The following is a 12663-nucleotide window of genomic DNA, read 5'->3' on the forward strand; positions in this document are numbered from 1 at the left end:
GAGGATGATTTTACATGGTTCTGTTTACATTTTGGAGTACAAAAATGAGCAAATGTTGAAGGATTATGTAGAGACGGCTGTGGAAACAATGAGTGTTTGAACTTTGCTTAATTATGTAAAATGAGGTTAACTTGTTCAATTGTTTTGTGTTGCACTGAACATAAGCAGTTTCATTATTTCTTTGCAGGCTGAAAATATGTGCAGGACTGATATGGACTGAATTTAAATAGCTCAAATTACTGTATTGTGTGAACAGTTAATTTAATATGTGCCGTTTTCTTTTGCAGGGTGCAAATGTTCCACCAAAACATGTTTCCTTCCGAGACCATTTTACAGAGCCACTGTCGCTGTGTCCAGAGCTTAGCGGACACTTGTGATTGGTTTAAAGAAATGCAAACAACCCAAAGCGGTTTTTTTTCTCCTATCCCAGAATGAATGTGTGGGGTAGCCAGACCTTACTCCAAAGGGCTAGAGTAGACCAGATAGGTCTGCCACTGCAAAACTATATGTACCTTGATTTGGATAAAAAAAATAGGAAAGAGAAGCAGCAAATTGGTCTGTCTTACGCTTCTCCTTACATTAAATTCATTGGTTTAAAACAAGGATCTTACTCAGCCAAAAGATAATTTCCTCTTATGATAAAAAGTAACAACGTACTCAAATCTGCTGCCAAATCTGTACACTGTCCATTTTAATGGATGGGATAGCTAAGCGAAATAAAGCAAATCTTCACAAAATACAACAATTTACCACAGATAGATTTATTTTGCAGTCAAATTTACACAACCTGGGACATGAATTTTGGACACCAGAACGCATGTTACACATGACACACTGTCACAGGTAGAACATAATATGGATGAGGTCTTATAGATATTCTTTTGACATTTAAGTTACTTAGATCCTCAATTATGCTTGTCATTACATACACATGCGTACAGAATACACTCTCTCCAACTTTCAAACATACTCACTCTAAAAACTGTTACATTAACATAAATGTACAAAAACACGGTCACAAACATTACAGGTCTTCGTCAAGAGGTCCACCGACCTGTGTGCCAAAAATATACATCTACAGTGTACTGTATAATCAAGAAAAGATATCATTTGTACACCATGGCAAATTGATAGCAGGCGACATTTAAGAGCAGCTGAGCAACATCGATACATTCAAAAATTCATTGGCAATCAATAGAACACACACAAACACACAGAATAGTTACCTTTAAAGGAATAGTTTGACATTTTAAATGTTCGCTTTCTTGCTGAGAGTAAGATCTAGGGGGGGACAGTTAGCTAGTGATAATCTAGATATAATGTAGCTATTAGTTAGCCAATATATAGTAGCTAAGATTAAACAGCTAGCTAGTAGATATTAGCTAGTGGACGCACACTAATAAGACAAGTTAGGCCTAGGCCTACATCTTGTTTGTTTAATCTGCACAACAACAGAAGAGTAGAAATACATGTTGTGGTTTTACAGGAAGTTAAGTGAGGTGTTTCCTTTCGACAGAGCCAGCAAGCTGTTTCCCCCTGCTTCCAGTCTTTGTGCTAAGCTAACCAGCTGCTGGCTGTAGCCTTATATTTAGCTTATACACATGAAAGTGTTATTAATCTTTTCACCTAAACTTCAGCAGGAAAGTGAATGAACATATTTCGAAAATTGTTAGACTATTGCTTTGAGAAAACTTGTCAAGTGCTTTTCTTTGACACATAAAGATTAGTGTGTTACCGTATTGCTAAACTAACCATAAGAAGAGGTGCATGGGTGGAGAGAGGTGTGGTCAGCTTTAACAAAAATTACATTAAACAGCTTGCATTTATTATAGCAGTTAAAGGTGCCCCCAATTCTCAATTATTACTCGCATCTCAGTAAGTTCACAGTTTGTTTTGAAATTAAAGAGAGAAGAAAGAAAATTCTAGGATTTAGAGGGGGCATCAGTGCGGATTTAGAAAATTCCAATTTGTAGGCTTGTTTGTTGATTTGTGTAAAGAAAAATCACAAAACGTAGATGTGAACAATGTTAAGCATGTGGCATTCAAGTGACTCAATGCTCCACACTACCCCTATTTCATCAAAAATCCAAAGTACAAGGCTCAAAAAGCAAATCAATGTCAGTCAAACTTCCCCCTCTCTATAAAACTGTCAAACAAAAATTCTAAGACTTTGCTGCCACCTTGTGGTAAATAAATATACAGCACATATAGTAAAGTAAGGAGTTGTCTACTCTTCTTTTACAGACAGTAACAGCTTTTAGACATGGTCGTTTCCATCTGAGCCGATTCAGACTCAGAGTGACGGCTGGTGATAGAACACGTAAGCAGCAGCAGAGTGGTTTTTAATCACACCCTCATACACACTTTGTGTTTTATCTGTTGCAGTTGTTCCACTTCCTAATTAAACCTCTGGCTCTAGTTCACTCGATAGTATCTTGTCACACATCGTTTTGTCCAAAAGCAGCCAAGCAGATGCATAAAACTGATGCATCTCCTCAGTGGTGTGTATGTTTTATCTCGCTTTTTAGAGTTTATGTATTTGTTTTATTTCTCACAATATCCTCTGCAGTTTTGGACAGCAATTTCCTGTGAGTGTTTTTTAGTTTTCTTTAAAATTAGAAATGAGACATTATGCCACACATCTCACCAGTTGTCACTACATTTATGGCACTTTGACCAAGAGAGTCAATATCAATCAATGTAATGAAATCAGGCATACAACTAAATGACATAAGTGTACTATGCATTGAGTCATTTCACATGGAACCAGTTTATGGTAAATAAATATACATCCTTTTCTGTTCAACAATATTCAATATATTGTTTAAAGATACTACATTCTTTTAATCAGCTCAGATGACAGTCAAAAAATAAATATCTATCTTGAGTAAATATTGTGAATAAATCCTCCTGTACACATCGTACACATCACATTTCATCTTATTAAATGATTTCCTCAACTCGACAGTTATTGTTTGTTTGTTAGCTTAGTTTGTGCAAAAACAAAAAAGACAGAGAGAAAATGGGCAACACTATCTTGAATAGATGATAGCAGTTATGTGGAGCTATTACACAACTGTCAAACTCATCATGATTAAAAAATAAATAAAGCAGGACTCTTTTCACTTGAAAAATTGCACCACAATCCACAATAAAAACACACCACTCTGTACATTCTCTGCAGGAAATGACTTACTACAACTTTAGATAGATATCTGTTTAATGTACTGGAAATAAAAGTGATAACTATTTGAGACTGACGATAGGCACTTTGGAATATGAGTGTAGGAGATAATTCATTACTTCTTTTTTTTAAATGAAGAGCAATTTATTATGGCACGATGGGTTGAAGTTTAAAGAAAAGAGGACAAAGACAAAGAGTCCTGTTATTGTTTAAGAGCATGTTGAGGGTTTGATTTTCGCCGCCTACAATACAATGCTGTACATATAAACTGATGGATGCTTTTACCCAATGGATGCTTTTACCCAAAGCTCCTCATAGGCACTATGAGGAGCTTTTGGTAAAAGCATCCACTAAATGGCACGTTTTCACATGTTCACAGTCTGCATGAAGTCTGTGAAAGGGAAATCAACTGGAGGAAATTACTGACACTAGCTGTGAGGATAAATCATAAATCCCACTGTTCTTGGCAAGACGCGACCTGCATAGCAGCTGAGTGGTTAGGCACTGACCTCGACCTGCGTTATGGTTGAGGGTAGGCATTAACCTCGAGTGTTTAGGGTCAGGACAGCCCAATTTGTTTGGGGACAGGACCTGAATGTGGGAGCATGGACGCCTGGCCGATCCTAGCACTTGAATGCTACGGAGGGCGTGTCTTGCCAAGATGGGTGTGGTCCGAGCAAGGGTACCAGAATCAGGGGATAGAAAGTAGGGAAGGGGCCTTGGCCCCCCCCCCCCAATTTACACCCTTGGCCTGATTTGGCTGGATCTGGCTCGCCAGAAGGTCTATAATTTGTCTTGTGATCATTTAAAACAATTCAAAGTCAACTCACGACCCCTCATCAAAAGTCACACATTTTTACGAGCTGTGATCACTTCAAGCTAAGCCTGATTTTCCTTTCTCAGATGCTTTAGTTTGAATATTTTTAGAAGCCTGGAGACATCAAAGTATCTGGTTTTACACGAAAAAAGCTAAAATAAACACAATTTAATGGTGAAAAATTTTGGTTTTCTTTTCTAACTTGTATCTGACATTTCACAAGCCCTCAGGTTAATCTTGTGAACCTTCAGGTTGGAAACCACTGCCCTACAGTGCTCATTCATTGGCATTGTGTTCATTCATATACTGTGTGTATTTTTATAAAAAAATTTGGTCAGAATATAGGGGGAAGGATCTTCTGGGTCCTCAGGATGTGTGATGAAATCTACAGATTTGGGCTCCAGTTCCTTTTGTTTGAAAAGGTCATTACAATACTGCATTAGGCAAAAGAAAGAAATTCTGATCGTAACACCAACAGTAACTATTTACAAAGTCCATGAGTCCCTCCCCCCCATTGATCTTTTGACATACTCTGTACTTACGGCTGATTGTAGAAAAATGTTTAAATTTAAGATGAAACATTTAAACAATGTGCATTTGTACAAGCAAGGCGAACACGGTTGTTATTTAACTTTGGACTGTAAAGAGATCGGATCCAGTCAGGCAACCTGTATGGCACTTTGAAGCACATTTACTTTACACACAAACAGCCAAATATGACCCCTACATTCGGTGTTTAACTACTGTTTTCTTTTTTTACAGTTGGTACTGTTTTTGGCAACAACTCCACATCAATATTATTTAAAAAATTTAAAATAGATAACATTGGTAGAAAGGGAATTTCTATTATGTCTCTTTTTTAATGTATGTAGTGGAATTTGTCAGTTAAGATATCAAGTGCATCATTAATCAGGAAAGATCACAATCAGAGTCGACTAAAATACTCAAACAAATTATCATGTATATTCAAATGAAGTTATGAAAGTCAGCTATGCACCTCTAATGAATCTCCAGTAAATGCTTTCAGAAATATCTCATTTTCGGAAGACCTAACTATAGAATGTAAGAGTTATGAGGGGCCACTTTGGTCTGCTCTGGTTGGTCTGGATGTACATAAGTGGAACGGCACCTTGAAGTTGACTCCTGCCAATCAGACGCTCAGGTTGGGAGGCTGATGTTGACATTCTCCGCCAGTGGGCTGGACATGCGAATCTGGGAGCTGCTCTTGCTGAGGATCGACAGCTGAGTCCCGCCGTTCACTCCACTGCTGGCCAACGAAGGGTGCCTTTGCTGCTTCAGGTCCACAGCAAAGTACCTGTTCACCGTCCAGCTGCGCCATTTCCTCTTGATCTCCGACTGCACCTTCAGGGAGAAACTTCACAAGGTCATTTTTTTAATGTACTTTAAGCTGTACCAGCTCCAGTGGGTGACAGTTTAAGACATTAGGTGTGTATTAATGTATTTGTCAACACTTGTCATTCCTGTGAAGCATTCGTAACAGTTAGTAAAGGTTATAGAATATAAACTATAATATAAAAGTCTTCATATTTTACATCAGAGGTCAGCAATTAGGTTAGACCTGTGCTGCATGTTTTCAATGTTTTGTTTTATTTATTTTAATTAATTTGAGAGCAAATGTCAGAGTCTTGCAGTTATTTTGTGAAAAATAAATGTCAAAGTTTTGATATAAAGTTTTCATCAAGAGGACAGATTTGGCCCACAGGTTTCTATTAACTATCACTAATTTACATTTATTTTCTATGTGTATTATATATATATATATATATATATATATATATATATATATATATATATATATATATATATATATATATATATATGAGTGGTTAATCATTAACGAATGATTACCTAACCATTAACTACTCGTCGTTCCTCATTCGTTCCTCAGTAACTACCTACATTTTTGTGTACCTTATTGTAAAGTATTTCCACAAAGGAGCAAACTCCATTAACTGATGAAGGCCACAAGTTGTGACTAAAAGCACTAATAAAAGATCTAAGTGGACCTTGAGTTAGGATTGTTACCGCCTTTGACTCTTTTCCTGCTTCCAACGTTAGCTACATGATTGCTGGATATACCAAACTTACTTTTCTTCATTTTCCTGGAGCACGAGCGGATAGCTGAAAGGAACATCGCGACTGTTGTGTGGAATAAGGTTGGTGAAAAAAAGTAGCTACGCCTTTCCATGTCTATTTTAAGAGGAAACTCAACAAAAAGCCATTTGCCAACACTAAATATCAACAAAAAGCCAGACACTATGTAGTATTAAAGCGTAACTCTCGCCAAAATGCAACCTAGGGTCTTTTTGTGAATGTACCCAAGTCAAACTTTCGTTTAAAAGCATAATTAGGACGAAAGCGTCACTTTTAAGATTTACCGTATTTTCGTTTTTCGGTCAAATGGCCTTTTGAATGGGAGTGCTAGGGACACTTTTATGCTAGCCTCAAAATAGCTATTTTTAAAACACTAAGAAGATTCGACACAACATGAAACTTTGCTCGAAGTATCACCAGGGTCTCTACACCTTAATGAAAGCATTGACAACATTGTTTGTGTACACAGAGTTTACTAAAAAGAAAGGTTTTGAACAACTCACTGTAGCTGTTGTTCTTCTGGTCGGCGTCTATCGAGCCAGTCAAAAATAGTCGAGGGAGGAGAGTAAAGATGGAAAGCTCCTCAAGCTTAGTTCCATATAAATGCACGGATAATTCGTTGTTTTGTCGTACAATATTGACCTTGTAGTTGAAAAAGGAGCCTCATATAAGAATGACATTTCCTCCTATGAATTCCATTCATTTGCATTCGGAGATCGCCTATTTTGGATTGGGAAAATGGCGGATAGCGTAAACAACAACGCTAACGTGAGTTGCTCAAAACCTCTCTTTTTAGTTAACTCTGTGTACACAAACAATGTTGTCAATGCTTTCGTTAAGGTGTAGAGCCCCTGGTGATACTTGGAGCAAAGTTTCATGTTGTGTCGAGCCTTCTTAGTGTTTTAAAAGTAGCTATTTTGAGGCTAGCATAAAAGTGCCCTTAGCACTCCCATTCAAAAGGCCATTTGACCAATAAATGAGAATACAGTAAATCTTAAAAGTGACGCTTCCGTCCTAAATATGCTTTTAAACGAAAGTTTGACTCGGGTACATTCACAAAAAGATCCTAGGTTGCATTTTGGCGAGAGTTACACTTTAAATTGCTATGAGCTCTAGCCTACATTCACCACTTCTAACCAGAGGCAGAATATAACGTAATCTCTTAGATTATTCCTTCACAGCGCTGTGCAATGCGAGAAAATCTCAGCGCTGAACCGGGCAGACACAGCACTTTTCATCAGACTCACCCCGGGTTAATTAAGTAGCGTTACTGCTAACATACTGCTAACTAATAACATTACTGTCGCCAAAATACCCCCGCGAATCAAATCCCCTACTTCACCATTAATGATCGAGCCACTAAACCTGTATGGAAATTAACACCTCTGCTGAAATTCATTAACGATCATACAACACTCTCTCTCTCTCTCTCTCTCTCTCTCTCTCTCTCTCTCTCTTTATTTTAATTATATATCGTTAAATTCTATTACATCTAAATTATAGTGTGTTATAAATAATTACCTGTTTATATATTATACATTTAGAAATAGAGGACTTATAGTAAAGTGTTACTGTTTTGGGTAATAATCAGTCCACATATTTAGAGACATTTATCCTACAATTTGCTCACGTGCATCAAAAATAGCATTTAAAGCATTTCTATTTATGAAAAGGGACCAAAGCTTACCTCTCCATTGAGGAAACAGTAGAGGACAGCCACAACAAAGCCCTGAGGAAGAGAAAAGAGACCAAAAATAAGAGAAAAACAGATTAAGATTCATAAAAAAACACTGCATCATTGTGAGGAAGGACACACTTTCAAATGTTCAGTCATCTCTATTAAAAGCTATACTACAAAATAGTGTGTGCTGATAGCTCTGAAGATGTATCTGTTTGAAAAACTTCAACTTCAGTATCCAGGGATAAATGTTTAGTAGAAGATTTAGATGTTTCATATAAAAAATTAAAGCATAACATTTAGGGCTGCAACTTAAGTTTGTTTGTGGTATAAATTATCTATAAATGAATTACAGTTTTTCTTGATTGCTTTGACCTGCTTAAAGAAACTGGGATCCACTCAGTTTTCATCATCACGGTCTCAGCAGAGCAGAAGACACCTCTTGCAAATGTGTTAACCCTTTCTCATTGGATTGACACTTGTTCCCCACCCTTTTGCAGAACAGTTAACACGGATGTCATTCAAGCAGTCCAAACTCCATTGTTTTAGCTATGGTAACCAAACAGAAACCACCTGTTCCTAACTATTAGAAACTACCTACATCAGTATGAAATCACTGAAGCACCTGTTTGACACTCCTTCACACAAATCTTCAATTAGCAATCAGTCTGCAGGCCTTAAAGGTGCAGCATCTGTGTTGTTCTTTGCCAACATGGATGGAAAAGGTCAAAGGCAGATGAGTGTGAGTGTGAGTGTGAGTGTGAGTGTGAGTGTGAGTGTGAGTGTGAGAGGAAGAGGTAGAGGAGTCCGAGTGCGAGGTGGAGGTATAGTTGGAAGGGCTCAGGTTTCTGATGAAATTCGGGCAACTGTTATTGATCACGTTATCAATCATGCCTATGTGGCCTCATCATCAAGACAGAAGAGACTGAGTATCAATAGTGGCTATTTCTTATACTCTACAGTAATAGATGTTTATACTTTACTGTAATATATTTTATTTTCTTAATTTCTTATACTCTAATAGATTTTATTTTGGTTTACATGTATTTTGTGTAATATTTACAGTATTTCAGTTTTCAGCCACAGTTTCAAAATAAGGATCAATGGAATCAATAAAATTTGCATCAAAGCATTTCTGATTCTGGTTCCAAATCTTTGAAAGAAGGCAAATTTGACAACAAATGGCACTGGCATGAAAGCTACGTACAGTAACACTCAGTCACACTGAGTGCTGTATTTTGTATTTTGTTGTCCACTGTGTAATGGTTGATTGGAAGAGCTCATACACTTGTTCGCAAGTTGTGTTGTTTGAAGGCATGTGAAGTTTGAGTTGACTGCTGCATCAAAGCAATCAAGAAAAACTGTAATCAACGAATCATATTGTAAATAAAATGTAAGAACTGATTTAAAAAATCCTATCACAGTTTCCCAAAAGTGATTAAAATTGCTTATTTTGTCTTACCATCAGTCCAAAACCAAAAGAAATTCAGTTTACTGTCAAATAACACAAAGAAAAGCAGCAAATCCTCATATTTGAGAAGCTGGAACTAGTGAATGTTTGACATGTAATTCATTTGATCGTTTGTTCTTTGATTCTTCCTGGGACAAGACACAATGTCCCTAGACAGCGAATCTATATTTTTGTTAATCCAGTTGTTGCAATACTTTTTCTTTTGTATACTCAGATGATTTATTATCATCATTATGTTCTCTCCTTCATCATCTGGTATTGTGAGCTGTTAAAGCGTACCTGGAAGGATCCCAGTCCTAGCTCAAAGACCAGTCTCTCTCTCTTGCTGACATCTTCAGGTGAGAAGGCGAACACAGTGTAGTGAATACCAAACAGGGGGATGAGCAGGAGGGTGGAGCGCGCCAGACGCCTACACAAAAACAGTTTAATGAAATGTAAGTCAAACACAAATCAAAGTCATGTGTCACTAATGCTGGTCAGCTGGACGTGATGCAAGAACAGAGCTACTAATGCAATTATGACACATTTTCTGACTACTGTTGCATAGTAAACTAGTCATTTACACACAGTTTTCAATTTTTAGTCAAGCCACAAATTAAAGAAATAAATGAATCCCTGTTCATCTTCAAGTTCAATCAATGCATCAATGTATTAAAATGCAGCAGTTACAATTATATGATTATGTTTAGTTTAGTTTACATTTAAAGGGGCGCTATGCAGTTTTGGCAATTTCTTCGCTGTTTTCTTGCTTTTTGCTTGCAGGTTTCTCTATAGATCTCCCCCTACAGCTTCGGAATAGATATTTGGCAACACTGTGTAAAAACTCGCTTGGTCAGTCTGCCGTTTCCTCTTTCTCTGTTCCTTCGACAATGCATTCCTTGCTTTCTGCTTTTTTTTTGCCGGCTCAGCCATGACGATAGTGTAAAAAACTCCATCGCTACCTTGTTCTGTTCTTCGATCCTACAAACAAGTATTGCCTGAGTAGCCAAAGCCTGATATCTTATTCTACTACTACTGCAATAAAGCACCATTGTTGTCCAAAAACTATTAAAAACACATTAATGAGCTACACTGTTGCAATGGGAGCAACTGTCAGCCAATGAAAATAGTTCCCAACAAATGCACCATTTACTCCTGTTTGTTTACAGTGCCCAGCTTTTTTAGAAAATTACTTAGCGTTTTCTTTTTCTTTTCTTTTTTAATTTAAACTAGGCATTTGTTACCCATTTTTTAAACAACTAATGGACTTGGGGATGTTGTAGGCAAGTCAGAAAGTATAGAGTAATTGATTGTTGTTGGTTTTGGTTTTATATGTGATTTGTTGACAATAAGAAAAATATAGAATATCACCAGCATTATCTTTACTTTAAAGCTGAAGTTAGATTTAGTGTACTAATTACAAAATTGAGACTGAGACAAGAAACATATAACTGTTGATATGTACAATCTATCCTTGTAGTTATATAGACAGTAGGCAATTTGTTAGCAAAATGACCAAAATGCATACCCTTTAACCACGCAGAGGTCTGCCTCATTGATCTGACTGAGGTTTGTGCAAGTTGGAATCTATGGCCCCGACCATGGCTTTGGAATATCAGTGGCCTAACTGTGCTGTGAATTGATTCATGAATGGTGGTGTGATGTCCGTGGTGCAGAAGTAGCAGAAAGGTTTGCAATTGCGACTTTTTCTCAGTCTCCTCTCGTCAGTTTTGTCTTGGATTTTGGGTAGGGGTATCAAAAAGGAATTGTTTATTGGGTCATTCCATCCCCCCCCACTCCCGTTAAAAATAGAAATCGCCTACTGCATATGAAGTATTATTTGCATCCAAATCTTATTTGTGTCCGTATAATGCAGTAAAACATAGTGTCTGACATACACATAACGAATGGAAAAACACAGAAATACACGACAAATGACACAATAAAATAATGGAAGGCACAAATGTGCAACACAGTGGTTTTTACAGTGCAGTCCAGTGACCGCCAGCTGTTTTTGAGGAGCAGAAAAAAGCCAATTATTCTCAGAACCAAATCTAAAAACCTACAGATTTTCACATTTTCAAGCAGATTAATTAAATTATGTGCGAATGTGTAATCTTGTGTGTATATCTTTGTGAGGACCAGTTTGAATTTTGTAAGGACAATTTGGGTGCCTCACTTTGGGCTGGACCTTTAAGGCCTGTTTGAGGGTTAAGACTTAATTTTAAGGTTCAGATTAGAGTAAGGTTTAGGTTCGGGGTAAGTGGTAACTGTGATGATTATATGGGCTATAGAGGATGCATTATGTGAATGAGGGTCCTCACAAGTACAGAATACAAGTGTGTGTGTGAGAGAGAGTATGCATTTGAGAATCCAGATCATTAAAAAAGAATACACACAGATACACACATGCAGTCGACACAAGACACACCACACACACACTTACAGTGTGATGGTGGATAACTCTGACATCCTGCACGAATGCTGAACAGCCTGTGTGGGCTCACTGAAGCATTTCTGAGCACAGCTGCTATACAGCACAAAGACAACACAACAATACAACAAAGACAACATCTTTAGGGACACATCTCACACACACACACACACACACACACACACACACACACACACACACACACACACACACACACACACACACACACACACACCTTTTAATTTTACATAACATTGGAGTTAGTGAATTTGCTTATTGTAACTTACAGATAAATACTTGATTCGTTTCCTCCGATATCAGGGGACTGAAGCTTCTGCACCAGGATGATGATTATTCCAACAAAGAGGACAAAGTTGATCTGTGAAAAAACAACACAAAACCAAAATTACATTACATTTCAGCCAGTTAAGCAATGGATATGTGAAGAAAATAAGAAATTAGAAAATTGGAATGAACAAATTAGCATCCGTCATACCATAATGGAGGCCACAACAGGTCCTTTGATCACCCACCAGAGGGCAGTGTTATCATTTGTATCCCAGCATCTGGAGGAGGAGGAGGAGGAGAACAGTGCATTTCAATAATCATTAACCTTTTCTCTCAACACTTAGTACAATATGTCAAGCAAGTGGCTATTTGCAGAATAAGAAGGGTGGAGGGGAGTGTCAGAGGGGAGTAGATGACTCAAAATGGAAGCAGCCCTAAAATTATAATTAAACCTTAGAAAAATCAGTCCAAGAATTCTGTTTTGCTTACACTCACTAGTATTTTAATGTATTTTGCACAATAAATGATAAAAGATAAAGATGATCTGTGGTGAAGGGAGTTATTTCCCTTATCTGTTTACCTAAATTCCTGAAATTGCAAATCCCCATCTTAAATTGTATAGTTGCCAAGATGAAGAGGAAATTGAGAGTTATCTTCATACAAAATTTGGACTTCTGTGTCTTAGCAACCCAAAGGC

General features: G+C 37.4%; 1 protein-coding gene across 3 annotated transcripts in view; it reads right to left on the reverse strand.

The window, feature by feature from the left end:
• Nucleotides 1-755: 755 nt before the first annotated feature.
• Nucleotides 756-12663, reverse strand: part of LOC144526988 (pituitary adenylate cyclase-activating polypeptide type I receptor-like) — a 29336-nt gene continuing 17428 nt past the window's right edge. The window contains exons 9-14 of one of the 3 annotated variants that reach the window (XM_078264791.1): nt 12175-12244; nt 11966-12057; nt 11691-11774; nt 9545-9674; nt 7804-7845; nt 756-5376 (exon numbers count right to left, since the gene is read on the reverse strand). In XM_078264791.1, the coding sequence (XP_078120917.1) occupies nt 5152-5376; nt 7804-7845; nt 9545-9674; nt 11691-11774; nt 11966-12057; nt 12175-12244 (643 nt within the window). In that variant the 3' untranslated portion in view covers nt 756-5151. The remainder of the gene's footprint in view (nt 5377-7803; nt 7846-9544; nt 9675-11690; nt 11775-11965; nt 12058-12174; nt 12245-12663) is intronic. The other 2 variants (XM_078264788.1, XM_078264789.1) reach the window with 2 other exon arrangements.

Source organism: Sander vitreus, chromosome 12 (assembly GCF_031162955.1).
Source record: "Sander vitreus isolate 19-12246 chromosome 12, sanVit1, whole genome shotgun sequence".
NCBI lineage: Eukaryota > Metazoa > Chordata > Actinopteri > Perciformes > Percidae > Sander > Sander vitreus.